The following is a 14,891-nucleotide window of genomic DNA, read 5'->3' on the forward strand; positions in this document are numbered from 1 at the left end:
TTTTAAAATTTATATTATTTTTACTTAATAACAAAAAGAGATACAAATTATAATACTATCTCTAGCTTTAAATATTATTATACTTTCTTTTCCCCTAATGATAATTAAATCTATTTAATTTTTGTTCTACTTACTTTAATTAATTTGCGATAGATATGTAATATGATATCAATAATAATAAGCATAATATTATGTTCTTTCGGTTAAATATTTCCATCATATGTTCAGTTAAACATATTTCAGCACTAACGGAATCTTTGATGATTGTTGGTATGTTTAAGATATTTTTATCATCACTCAAGTTATTAATATTTGAAAAATTAGGTTAGATATTAGGTTATTTATTATCCAATTAATACGTCAAAAGAAAGTCTTAAACCCTTAAGAAGGTAAAAGGAATGTAGAAGAAAAGTGGCATGTGGAATAGCTGGCCATAATAAAAATCTTACAATTAATTACAATTTTTTTAAATGAATTGGCTCACCGATTCACTTAATTATAATTTTTTTAAAATAAAAAGAAATACAAAGTTTTTGTAATTCGAATCTAAATAAATTTCACTCCGAAAATGATATTAAACTCAAGAGAATTCAAAATAATAAAAAAAGTACAAAATAATCATTCTTGATAAACAATCATGGTGAGTGAAGAAAGCATTTTTTAGAGTTTCATAAGATAATAAATTAATAAAATAAAATTAGTTGGGTTGGTGAGTCAACCCAGCTCACTACGAGTTCAACTCAGATGAGTCGGTTTAAATGAATTGGGTTTAAAATTTAAAATTGACCCGCATAAAAAAAATACATTTATTTTTACAATCTAACTCGACTCAAACCCATGATGAGCCAGATTGACCGGCGAGTTGAAAATTCTACCGCACTCTTCCTTTTTATGGTGTAAAACAAAAATAAATTATTTTCAAATAAACATAAATGTTAAATTTTAGAACAATAAAATATTTGCAGTTAAATAATCTTATGATGAACGTTTCAATATACTTTGGAAGCATATTTTGTAATTAAAGTAAACATATTTTAAGTTTATAAACCCTCATGTTGAATGAGAGTTTGTTATTTAATAATTAAAAGCTAAAGTTGGATATAAAAAAATAGTTTAAATACAACAAATATTTTATTGAACTTAAGTTTAAAGTATAAAATTAGTTAGTCTAATAATGGTCAATTGTATAAATTAAAATAAATAAATACATTAATTTGATTTCCATTCTTATAATAATATTCTAATGAAATATAAGATAGACTGATAATACTTGAAGGTTTGGAAAATTGGTAGTGAGTTCGAAGCTCTCAATAGAAAGATATATTTAGAGTTGTCAAATGGGTAACTCGACTCAATCTAATATGACTCATTACGGGTTGGTCATTTAGTGAGTCAATTCAATCCGACTCATTTATTAGCGAGTCTAAAAAATTTAAACCTGACCCAATCCATTAGGGGTTGGTGGGTTAAACGGCGAGTTGGCTCATTAGCGCACTTAACTTTTTTTACCCCTTTCTTCTGATATTCTCATAACATGTTAGTTTGACTGATCCAATTGAAACAATAATAATTAGACCAATTGATATAAAAGAAAATTAAACAAAAGAACTCTATTATTGTTATATATTTTTAGCTATCAAACATAAAATTTTGTCAATTTAGTTTAATGAGACATACACAACCATTTGTCCAAGAAATACATATAGCCGTTAACAAAAGTATATAACAGAGGGGAACTTTTAGATAGACACCACCACAGCGCATCACGAAATGCTCTGCTTTAAAGTAAAGGTTGTGCGTTTTGAATAATTAATTTAATTATTTTGATTTCAATAAAAAAAATAGGATTTGAATAATTAATTTGATTTCAATAAAAAAAAAGATAGGTGAGTTGGTGAAACAATCCGACTCACTAGAGGTTCAACCCAAGTGAGCCAGATTCTTAGTTAGTCGGATCAAAATTTGCTCACATCAAAATTTTCACATATTTTTTCATTCCAACCTAACTCAAACCCGTAGTAAACGAGGTTGAAACCATTTTTGCGGCGCTATAGACATTTGTTATATTTAAAATATTTTTCATAAACTAATGCAAACACATGAATATATATATATATATATATATATATATATATATATATATATATATATATATATATATATGTATGTATGTAATTATATACATAAAACTTTTCAATAATAAAATTATTATTATTATAATTATAAAAATAATATAAATAAAATAATTTTATTGTAAATATATTTATTTTATAGGTTTTTTTTATTTATAAATAGTTATTTTAATTTTAAAAATTGATTATTTCAATAATAAATTGAACACACACATATATATATATATATATATATATATATATATTAAAAAATATATTTTATAAAATAATATAAATAATAATATTTTATTTGTTATAAAAGTAAATTTTGTGAAACTAAATTAAAAATTTTACATATAGACCCTTTTGACGGAGTCTAAGTTTACCAGGTTTTATTCTACTTTTGCAACTAAAAGCTTCCATACTTCCATGCTTTAAAAGTAAGTTCATCGCTGTACAAAAGAAACATGTTCTCTCTCTTATAATTCAATTTTTTCAAAGACTTGGTTTTCTTCTTCATGTAAGTTTATCTGTGGTTATAGTTCAATTTCATTTTATGCAGAAATGTAGAAGGAAAAAGCAGATTTGGTTCTTGCAGTTGCTATGATTGTAGTTTATTGCCATTTCATATATTTAATTGTTCAATATATGTCATATAGGATATACCCTTCTGTCATTTTCGAGTTTTTGTTGCACAATTGAAGAGTGACGGCAATGGAATGTTATTTTACTTGGTTACGCAAAGAAGCAAGCCAGGTTGACTTTTCATTAAGAAATAAAAAAGAAAAAATTGACTTTGGATTTTGATTTTTTCGTGGTCATTAGAATCACTAATATTCAATATTACTTTTTTAGGGTTGAATCTTGTTCATCATTCTTTGATGGGGGTGTTTGTATGCAAATGGTATTTCTTTAATTGCATATTACCAGTAGCAGAAGTTCCCAGAAACTGCTGCTAAAAGTTTAACCAGATTTTGTTTTCAGAGGATCCCTTTGAGGCGGTTGCGAGATTTTGAGAGATTTCAAGAGGATTCTCAATCATCTCTGTCACTTTTGCAGCACTAGGTTTGATTAATTGGAGCAGGAGGGTTACTCTGATGACTTGTTTCTTTAACCTTTTCAGAAAGAAAGGATCTTCCTCAGGCACTCGATTGACCGGAGTTGATTTAGGTATACTTTAATATTCATGTAGTCTTCCATGGATGAGCTTCTGTTTTGTTGAATTATGTATTCAATTGAACTGAGGTGTTTCCATGAACCACAAAACATAACAATCCAGTTTTAGGGTCACCCTCATTTCTTTATTAGTTGAATCTTCGTTTTTGAAAAAGGGTTTGGGTAGGTGAGACTGTTACAGATGGCATGCTTATATACCGGAAGCATGAGCCCTATTTTCTGTATGCTTTGTTTTTACAATCTGATATATACAAAACATTGATATGATCAAAATGTTCCGTGTTTTGATCAAGTTACAATATATATGCTGCAACAGATGTTTCAGAAATTCAGAATGTCAATATCTACACTTACAGGGAATTGCGAAGTGCCACCGAAGGTTTTAGTCCTTCAAACAAGATAGGACAGGGAGGTTTTGGAGAAGTCTATAAGGTGATTGCAGCAGTATAGTATCAGTCTAGAATTTATGAAAATTTCTTAGACCCACTAAGGCTCTGATTGGGTTAATTCTCAATAAGCTATTGTAGGAAATGAAACTAAGAAGGTAAAATGAATTGAGTTTCTTCTCGGAGCTAACAAACTTATGCACTTAACTTTTATAGCTTATGGAGAAACTCAATGCATTTTTTTCTTGCTTTCTTCTTCTATTAGTACTTATGTAGAAGTTTATCATGAGTTTAATTAATAAAAAGGTGACTGATAAATATTTCCATGGTTCAGGGAAAGCTGAGAAATGGTTCTCTGGTAGCTATAAAGGTTTTATCAGCTGAATCAAAACAAGGGGTTCGGGAGTTTTTGACAGAAATCAAGGTGATCTCTAGTATAGAGCATGAGAATCTAGTTAAGTTGCATGGATGTTGTGTGGAAGACAACCACAGGATTTTGGTATATGGCTATCTCGAGAATAACAGTCTAGCACAAACACTTATTGGTAATTGAATTAATGTCATGTGGTAAGAGTATGAATTGTTAAAACAAACTATCTTAATTATGAACTAATCCTTTTGAGTTTACAGGTGCAGGCCATAGTAACATCCAATTTAGTTGGCCCACAAGAAGGAACATCTGTGTAGGTGTTGCCAGGGGCCTTGCATTCCTTCATGAAGAGGTTCGGCCCCACATTATCCATAGAGACATAAAATCAAGCAATGTACTACTTGACAAAGATCTCCAGCCAAAAATTTCAGATTTTGGGCTTGCAAAGCTTATCCCACCAAACCTGACCCATATCAGTACACGTGTTGCTGGAACAGTGTATGCTTACCATTTTTTGTCTTCAATTAGTTCATATTGTGAAATGTCAGATTTTTGGAATTTTCATATTTATTAGCATTTTTACCCTCGTTTCGTTCTTATTTGTTCTCCTGATTTGATTTTGTAGTGGTTATCTTGCTCCTGAATATGCAATCCGAAATCAAGTGACAAGAAAATCAGATGTTTATAGCTTTGGAGTTCTATTATTAGAAATTGTTAGTGGGAGGCCTAACACAAATAGACGTTTACCTGTTGAAGAACGGTATCTTCTCACAAGGGTAAGCACCTTTATGAAAATATTGATAAGGTACTAAAAGCAATTATATTTAGTTGAAGATTCAACTCCTATGATCGAAACTTGTCTATGTTTTTTGAATTTGAGATAGACCTAATCTCCTGATTGAACCTGGGAAACTCTTTTGTCTATTTGCACAGTGAGCCATCTGATTTTGTGCCTTCTGTAAATGGTATTTGAGTTGCTTTAAAGCCTCATCTCTGCTTGTAAAATCTTGTGCAATTGCTTCCACTCATTCTATTAGCAAATTTAGCCAAAGAAGGTGTTGGTCTTCCGTAAACAACTTCAGATGGGATGCACTGTGCAGCTCCTTGGACACGTATTATATTAATATTCGGCCCGAAAGTATAAAATTTGTCTAAGATTTTGACTATTTAGAAAAAAAGCTCCTGAGGCATGGCATGGATATAAGTCCAGATCATTATTTAAATCTTCCCCAATTTGGGTTAAAATTGGATCTTTCTTAGCCTCCTAATTGATCTCTGCAATGTCTAGCCAAAAGGGTTTTGATATGGCTTGCATTTCTTTATCCTCATTCCTCCCAGACAAGGCATCCACAACTTTGTTGGAAGCACCCACAGTACACTATCTCAAATTCACACCCCATCAGCTTTGCCAGCCAATTTTGCCGGTTTGGAGTGGTTATTCTCTACTCCAATAGATGTCTTCAACTTTTTTGGTCTGTAAATACAGTAAATACAGTATGGCCTCCAATGTTGGATACCTAGTAAATTTAGCAAGTGTAGAATCTGCCGAGGCCTCGCGAAAGTGTACAATTGCTACTTCCACTTTTCATATAATATGCCCCAAATAAGAGATCCTTGTTTTTCCAAAAGCACACTTTTCCTGGTTAATGCGGAAAGATTGCTTCACGAATTTACTTGGCACATACCTCAAATGTTCCATATGGTCTACCCATGTTCTGTAACATACTGCTGATATATCATTAAAGAAAACTAGGACATACTTCCTAAGGAAAAACTAGTGTACATTTGTTATTCCAGAAGACATTACCGAAGATTTTTAACGACCTGGATGTGTTTTGAAAGGGGTAATTTTTTAATGGGGGAAGCCTTGCGTTCTTGTGCTTGTGCTCTAGACCTGGTCTTAAGTAGTTGGTTTATCAGAAATATATTCATATTTGTGTTAAAATTATTCTGTCTAACACATCTCTACTCGAAAGATCTAATTCTTAAATCATTCTAGAAGTGTTGGTACATTGTATTTAGGTCCTGTCATATTTTTGTTTCCTATGGTTTCTTATGGTAGAATTAGAATCTTGTCTGTAAGCCTAAAGATTTTAGTTTGTGTATGTTAGATCACGTTTGGGCTGAAGTTAAGACCTCCTCTTAAGTGTTTGTTTGGATGCCATAGTGAGGAGTTCATGCAATGTGAAAGAAATAGAAGAGATTGGCATGCAGACACAGAATTTTTGTTTTTGATGCTCTTTCAATGGCACTTCATTTTCTTCTTCCCTCTGTTAGTTTAAGATGTGGTGAAGCAGTCACATCCATTGCCCGTCTTGACTTTCTGAAACGTATTCAACTCTGGTATCAATCTTTAAAAAAAATTTTGGATAATTAAAATTAAATGTAAATAGGAGAAGCCATACTAGACCGTGTGTTCATACCAAAGTCAATTTCCTATTCTCTATTCTTAAGGTAGTCCTTTTAACTCGTGTTACCTATTTCATACACATTAAGAAACAAGGTTACAATGTTGACATCAAAGTTTCAACTAAGAAGATGGGCTTATGGGTGAAACCTCTTGGTTTTGGCCAAGAGCTGCTGTACTATAGGGGAAACAAGTTATATTTGTTCAAGTAACATGGTTCATTCTGTCTCTATAGATTATGGTTTCAGTATACTATGCTTGAAATATAAGACATTTTCAATAGCTGCAATGTAGCTATCATAACAGAATGAGCTCTAGTAATGTAAAATTTGTAGAACTAAGGCATACTTAACCTGGGATCAATTTCTCTGTGTCAGGGAGTGAAATCATATTTCCTCAAAATTGATTAAGGGGCTTGGATCAAACAGCATATAGATCATCCTCCAACATATCTTTGAATTTGAATTGAAAATGGATGTGGGCTTAGTGGTACTAATAGGATATTAATGTTCATCATTGTTAAGTGGATGGAAACTCAAAAGTCAATGTGTTTTACAGGCTTGGGATTTGTATGAGGCTGGAGAGACAGAAAAATTGGTGGATGCTTTTCTAGATGGAGACTTCAATGTTGAGGAGGCAATCAGATTTTGTAAGATTGCTCTCCTTTGCACGCAGGATTCTCCTCAGCTCCGACCCTCTATGTCCATTGTGCTTGAAATGCTTTTAGGTGAAAAAGATGTGAATGAGGAGAATGTGACTAAACCAGGCATGATATTTGAATTTGTGGAAGCAAAAAGTGCATGGAAACAAAAGGGCAAGTCTGAAGAGAATGGTAAACTTATGTTGGCTGAAGGGAAGCAAGATGAGTCATCTTCTTCCGAAACCATGACTTCTTTTGCTACCATGACCTTCACAGCAATATGTGATCGAAGTAATTAAATTGATTGTCACTAGATAGCCTTGATTCTCCCCCCTTATTCTGAATTTGTTGTATTTTTTTGGCTACAAAGCAGAGTGTAAATTTTTTGTCTAATATTTTCTTCTCATTCTATATTAATCAGTGATCAATGAGTTCAATTTGTAATTCATTGGTCGGGCAAACTTTTTGTAAGAAATTAGTGTCATTGATCTATGTAGGCCATATACCATAGTATTTTGAATCAGGGCATTGTTTATTGTTGGCTTGGTTTTTTGTGTCTCTTATGCTGGTCTTTGTTTAAGAATAGTGCTTGCTCATACATCATACTTCCCTTTAGTGTGCAAATTGTAATCCCCTCAACGATCTTCTGAAATGTAGATTTGCATTATTTTTGTGACTTTCTGTGCTGCTAAGCTCTCTCCCACATTGTATTATTACTCTCAGAATTGAGAATTTAATATTTGATTCTGACATGAATTGTGTGCTCTATTGTCAACATTTGTATAATGCAGATTCTTTATTCCAGTTAATGGAAAGTGAACTCGTTTTTGTTATATAAATGGCTAAGAATTTCAGTAATCGTTTCAATTATGAGTAAAGGTTAATAATGTGTCAAATGGAGATTTCTCAATGATGAGTATTTTGTAGCAATTTAACTCCAAAGTACTATGAACAAATACTATATTCTTATGAAATTATTTTTAGAGTAATCGAATTTAAATTATTAATAAAATTATATCTGTTGACTTGAACCTAATCTTAATTTCAAAATTGCTTTTTAAAAATTTCCAAATTCAATCAATTCTAGGCAACTAATAGTATTTTTTTATGAAAAATATTTGACACAACTAAAATTCTTACCTTCATTTGACACTATCTTTCTTTATTTTTTATTCTTTTCTTTTTAAAAAAATACAAAAATTTATATTTTTATGACTATTTTATCTTTGTATTATGTGTGAAATGAATATAAGAGTGTATCATGGTATTGTTACTCTTATGTTATTACCATGTTTAGTACTCTGATTAATAAAAAAAACTTGGTATGATCATATTAAAAAGCACTAAAGTTGAAAATATTTTAAAATCCAAACATTTGTTAGATCTTAAATTACTATGCTTGTTCTAGTGGCACAATCTCCTCCTTTCATTTTACACCAACAATTTTATAAAGTAACAAAAGAAAACCAATGTACGTATATTTTTAATTTTAAATAAAATTAAGCTAATATTTGTACATATATTTTTAATTTTAAATAAAATTATTTAAAAACAAATCTCTAAAATGTAAAATTAAAGAAAAATAATAATTTTATGGTATAATTCAAATCAAGTTACTTAATAAGGTATTAATACAATATAATTTTGAATGAATTATACCAAAATATAAATTTTAAAAAATTAATCTTTTTAAAAATAATTTTAATTGTATAGACCTAAATAAAAAATATAAATATATAAAATCAAATTTTAAACAGTTTTTCACTAATTAATATATTTTTTTACTAATAACTCTGTTTTGTTCACTTGGCTTAAAAAATACTAAAATAAAATTCACTAATAATTATTATCCAAAAAAATATAAAAAAATAATTATGAGTGTAGCGAATATCATCATAACATAATACATATTTTCACTCCGTCACCAAATAGATAATAAATACTCGTATCCATTATCTACGGATAATTCATTAAAAATAATAATTTAATGTGTCACGGATTTAACTTGCCTATATCCACATGTGCAAATTATTTTTTTCATCCTATTTCTATTCCTCTAATTTTATTAAGATATGACATATGACAAATACGTAAATTTTTTATTAATAAAATTCCCGATATTAAAATTCATAAACTTAAAATTCTTTAGTCATTTTACATCATGCTTATTTGATTTATAATTATGATAAACTATTAAATTGTTTTGAAAAAAAAAAAACTAGAAAAGTTTAACACTCACAAGCTAGCAAACCAAAATAAAATATCTGAAATATTTATTTTAACCTAAAATTTTAATATAATAAATTTTCATATTTTTTAAAGATGGTTATGTATTGAATTTTTCCAAATTTATTCTAAATCCAATCAAATCAAATGAACTGGATTTGTTCAAATCCATTTGATTTTTTGTTTGAACTTAATTTAAATTAGATTAAATATATATTGAATCCAATTAGTCAATTAGATTAAATCCATTGATATAAATTTAATTAAAGTATATGGGAAAACAATTTTTATTCTGGTTCACTCAATCTTGAACTACTTCTAGTTCTCTTTTAAAAACTCTTAAGATATTTTATTAATATTTTCAAGATTACATGAGTTTAACCCATTTCTGGTTACAAATATTATTACACCACTCCTGGTCTCGAGTATAATCTACTCTTGGTTGAGTATTATCTACCACTCTTGACACCCGTAAACAACACGTCTAGTCTGAATTTAGCCTCTCCGTGATTCATCCCTAGACAAATGTTTAGACTGAGTTTACCCACTCCTGGTTGAGTATTATTCACCCCTCTTGGCACCCCTAGACAACACGTCTAGTCCGAGTTTAGCCTCTCCAGGATCTATTCCTAGACAATTGTCTAGACCCAGTTTACCTACTCCTGATTGAGTATTATTTGCCACTCTTGGCCTTTGAGTATCACCCACTCCTGGTTAAGTATTATTCGTCACTTCTTTTCCAAGTATTATCTACCACTTTTGATCCCTAGTCTAACTTGACTAGTACACATATTTAGCTTAAAGTTACAAACACACTTGATGTTTGTTTACAAATACAATTTGAATAAACTCTCATAGAAAGGATTACAACAATATGAATCAATATGTGACCTCATGAGATTTCTTCTCTTAAGTTGAAGAGTGTTAAGCGATGTGAGCTCATGAAGTTCTTTTTCCCTCTTCTTCTTCTCTTTTTTGTTCATTTTTTTCTTCTTTCTCTTCATTTCATTTTGGAAGCATCAGATGTTATAGGCTTGAAGATATGATGAAGGGCTAGATGAGATGATATCTTTCTCCTCACATTTTATTTTGTTTTGAGCTTGCTTTCATAATTTATTTTGGATTGAAGTATCAGACGATATAAGCTTTAAGATGAGACAAAGTTGATGAATGATGATCTTCCTTAAGCATATTCACTCTCTCTTTCTTTTTCTTCTCTTCTTTTCTTCCTTTGTCTTTCACCTACCTCTTTTATATTTCTAATTTAACTGCTCCTCTACATATTTTTCAATAACAGTAACTTTCTTCTCTTTAGTTGATATTCTCTATATAGGCTTTCTTGAGATATGACAATTGGATGTTTAGTTGATTTCAGGAGAGCGGGTAGCCTTTAGGTGAGATGCTAGAATTTAGTCGTTTCATCAAAGATATGGTGTTTTTATCAAAGTTTACTTTGAAGAATAACTTGTATGAATTTGTCATAGTAGAAATCTTCAAGAAATTTATTTCAGAATGTTCTTTACCAACATGTGCAAATGTTTTGATTAATCTTTTGTGTATTCTTGTTCTCCACAAATAACAAGGACAAAGTATACAGGCAAAATAGTACTTTACAATACATGCAATAAATGTTTTGAAAATTTATAGACATTAATGTGTATTACTTGTTCAAAACATCTTGTCATACGTCTTGTCAGTAATTAATGCATTGTTCAAGTATATTGTTCAAGGAATGTTGGACGATGTATAACACATTTGATGACAAATGATAATGATAATTCTTACCATTATCTGAGGTTCATTTTGCAGACAAAATCAGCTCTCTCTTAGCTTATTACTTGCTTAAATCCTCTTTTTTATCTTGTTTTAATGTTTATTTATATTTTGGGCTACACTGATATAAATGCATCACTAATCCCCTTATTTTGCAGCTAAAATTGTGCTTGGAAGAACCTCCACCAATGCATAGAGCTGAGCCAGCCACAAAATCAAGCAAATCTACGAAAAATGAGAGAAAGAAGCAATGCTGCCATAATCTCGTGCATGGACGCCCTTCCAAGGATGTGTAGGCGCCATTATGCTGTCAGAATTTCTCACCCAGGCGCCCCTCCAAGGGTGCTGAGCGCCATTTGCCTCAAAAACTCGCCTGGGCGCCTCATCTAGGGCACTAAGCGCCATCCAGTTTTATAGAGCTCGTGCTTGGATGCACCTCCAGGGGGGCTTAGCACCATTTTCGCTGATGTGGTAGATTTAGCTTATTTAACCTTAAAACGCGAAGGGCTTTGAGTCTTTGGTGGTTTAGAGGCACGAATGTTGTTAGGGTTTGTGGGAATACTCCCTTCTTCCTCTTTGGGTTCTTCTTCTTCCATGGCCATCTTGTAAGCTTAAAGACTCTTAATGGAAATGGAGAGCTAAACCCATCTTGTTAGGGATAAATGTAATCTCTTAATTCTTATGTATTTGTTGAATAATTTGAATATGTGTGTGTGTGTGTGTGTATATATATATATATATATATATATATATATATATATATATATATATGCATTTTCCATGAATTGCTAGTATTCTTGTTTCTAATCTTAAAGTTTGCATGTAATGGGGACGTTCATGGCTTGATCTTTGATTCATGGGTATGAGAACATATCTTGTGTAATCTTGAATTAAAACAAGGGTCCTAGTGGTTCATTGATTTTAGGGATGGAAGATGATTCACTGGTTGTCTTATATCATAGTTCTTAATGCAAGTTTTACTTGTTAATTAATCAAGGGATTGATATTTAATAGGTAAAAGCTAGGCTCTTTCACCTAAGGGATTAGAGCCAGAGTAGTTTAGTGGACTGACTTTAGTAATTTGATGGACTGGAGATGAAATTGTGTGTGCATAAGAGTGAATTGGTGAAACCTAACCTTAGCAATGTCATTTCATATAATTTCTAGTCTATTTCATTCTTAAGTGTCTTCAAACACCAAAGTCCAAACTTGTATAGTTGAAATTTTATCTACTTTGCACTTGTTTTTCAATTGATATGTTGTTCTTGAGTCTATATAAGTTGTTAATAGTTCAATTAACCAGTATTACACGAGTCTCTTGGGAAACGATACTTGGTCTTACCATTTTATATTACTTGAACGATTTGGTACACTTGCTAATGAGTTAACAACAGACAATGTAAAACATTAGTCTTCTTATGAAAAGTTATCATAGATGTATATTTTAGCGTGATTTTCATTAGACGATATTCTTTATAAATACTTTTGTTTATAACATTGCTTTTTGATGTAAAATTTTAAGCTTTAGTATTTTTACGATTCTCATGAATAGATATTTCAATTAGAGAGCTTGAGAACAAATCCCACTCTTTCCCACATATTCCTAAAACTGTTCTTTCGTGAAATATTTTTCTTTTCATCTTTCCATGAAAAGAAATCCTTAAGCATATTATTTCTAAAACTTTCATGTAGACTTTTCTTATTGATCAGACGCTTCTTGTAAACAACATGTTAGACAATGAAGTCTTCAAGAAAACGCAATTTTGTATGTTCTTATTTCAAGAAGACTTTGTATTAGCATTTACACGATTTACTTAACTTCTCGTATAAAGCATTAGGTTTTCAATTGATTACGAAAATGCTTAGACACTTTTGATTAAGTAGGAGCTTCCCTTTTAGAGAAGATATTTCGTTTAGTACTTATTGTTAAACTTTAAACTTGGGTTGTTAAGCAGGTTTCACTATTAGATCTATTAGGTCTAAACCAAGATGACTTGACCAAATATGGGTTCGAATTGACTTGACTTGATTAATATTAAGTCTATTAAAATTTACTTGTCCTTCAGCACTGCCTAACTCGACTTTATACAAGCCAACTAGTCTTAACCTTCGTTACGAGGCTACTCGTCTCGATCTTTGGTTGTGCTGACTCATCTTGATCTTCAGTCTGAATTGACTCGTCACCCCATTGTTTTTCGCAACTATTGAAATTTAGCTTAATAAGCTCAATATCTCTTTCTTATTTCTTATGTTTTTCACTTTCTACTTGCATTCATTCTCTATATCTCTTTCTTCTTCACCTTACTCTTTGTATTTATAGACATGTCTAGAATATGACCATTGAGTTGCTTTACTTCTAAATCTTCAAAGTCTCTTCTTAATATCAACTTCTTTATCTCATAAAGGAATGTTATGATTTTTTATCTCTATTTCCTTCTTTCTTCATTGTATTCTTTTTTATATATCTTCTCTTTATTGAATGATTCCATTATTTGTTTCCATATTCATACTTATTTCTTCTTTTATGTCTTCAGATATTTGAACGAGGGAAATTGATCACAATGGATATTCGTCTTCTCAGTTCAACATTCTCTACTCTTCAAGACATTCTCAAGATATTATAGTTTTCAATATCATTGTAAATGTGACAGTTGTAACATAGAGATAATTTATCTCACAATTATGTTGAATGACTCTCTTCATATTCAACACTTCAAATGAAAATTACATATATAATCTACAGATACTTTTGCATCTTCCTTCCTATGATTTACTCTTTCTTTCTCTTTCTAGATCTTCTTTTCAATCTATCTCCTTCCTTTTTTTATTTTCTTCAACATTAACGTATATTAGCATCTTCACATTTAACACTTGATAAAGAAAGTTATGATGTAATCTTCAAGATAGATTTTAGCCTTTCTTCCTTGAAATACGTTGCCTAGAGATCTATTCTTTTGATTACTTTCTCTCTATGAGTTCTATATTTATATTTCTTCATTTGAAGTCTTCAAATCATATGCCTTGAACTTCTCCATTTGTAAGATATCCTCTGTTGAATTTTTTCATGTGATGAAATATATTTTCTGTCAACCCTTTTGATTTTGTGTATTTGTCTCGAAATCAAAGAATGTTTTAATATAGAAAATATTGATAATATCTTTTGTCCAACAATTAGATTTGTCTTTCTTAAGGAAACATTTTCAAACATATTGTGCATGTGACATCCCAAATATTATACTAACATACAATATAATAGGATTCAGCTATTATAGTATGGGAAAGCAGTTAAGAGTTATCATATGATAGTATCAAATATACAGTCATCCAAAAGAGCCTATAAAATTAAAACTATATATACATAGAAGTCTCTTAAAATAAAGGAAATGTCTGAGAACAATCCTAAGAGCTAGGAGTTGTTGCATCTGTCTCCTCCAACGTCTGCTCCAGAGAAGTCTCATCCCCCTCTGCTCACATCCAAGTGGATGATCATCACAAAGAGAAAAGACACAACACATACAACACACACAAAAGTAAGGGTAAGCTAGGTTGAAAAGCATGTGAGTCATCATATACATAAACATAGAAATATATCCATACAAGTAACCAAATTAAGTATTCTATCATGTTATGTGTTAAGACTGCAAAACCAACGACAAGTGCACCGGTCGCAGCGTAGCAAGTGATAAATATCGTTCTCTCCCAAGGGACTTGTGCAACACATGAAAATTCTTTCTTTTATAACTCAATTAAACATCAAAGTGCACAAAAACAACACAAGAAACTCTTTTTAGTATTTGTTGAA

The 14,891-nt window shown here is 30.8% G+C and overlaps 1 protein-coding gene across 9 annotated transcripts; it reads left to right on the forward strand.

The window, feature by feature from the left end:
* Nucleotides 1-2,501: 2,501 nt before the first annotated feature.
* LOC106756580 (cold-responsive protein kinase 1) lies at nucleotides 2,502-7,782 on the forward strand. Of its 9 annotated transcripts, none has more exons than XM_014639055.2 (8): nucleotides 2,553-2,631; nucleotides 2,771-2,867; nucleotides 3,171-3,281; nucleotides 3,604-3,719; nucleotides 4,008-4,218; nucleotides 4,304-4,541; nucleotides 4,669-4,819; nucleotides 7,009-7,782. In XM_014639055.2, the coding sequence occupies exons 2-8, from the start codon at nucleotides 2,831-2,833 to the stop codon at nucleotides 7,387-7,389; spliced, it is 1,245 nt and encodes a 414-aa protein (XP_014494541.1). In that variant the 5' UTR covers nucleotides 2,553-2,631; nucleotides 2,771-2,830; the 3' UTR covers nucleotides 7,390-7,782. The 9 variants fall into 9 exon arrangements, with proteins under 9 accessions (XP_014494546.1, XP_014494545.1, XP_022634429.1 ...); XM_022778707.1 differs by lacking the exon at nucleotides 2,553-2,631 and adding an exon at nucleotides 2,967-3,015 and having other exon boundaries at nucleotides 2,660-2,867; nucleotides 3,083-3,281; XM_022778706.1 differs by lacking the exon at nucleotides 2,553-2,631 and adding an exon at nucleotides 2,967-3,015 and having other exon boundaries at nucleotides 2,660-2,867; nucleotides 3,096-3,281.
* The last annotated feature ends 7,109 nt before the right edge of the window (nucleotides 7,783-14,891 follow it).

Source organism: Vigna radiata, chromosome 2 (genome assembly GCF_000741045.1).
Source record: "Vigna radiata var. radiata cultivar VC1973A chromosome 2, Vradiata_ver6, whole genome shotgun sequence".
NCBI lineage: Eukaryota > Viridiplantae > Streptophyta > Magnoliopsida > Fabales > Fabaceae > Vigna > Vigna radiata.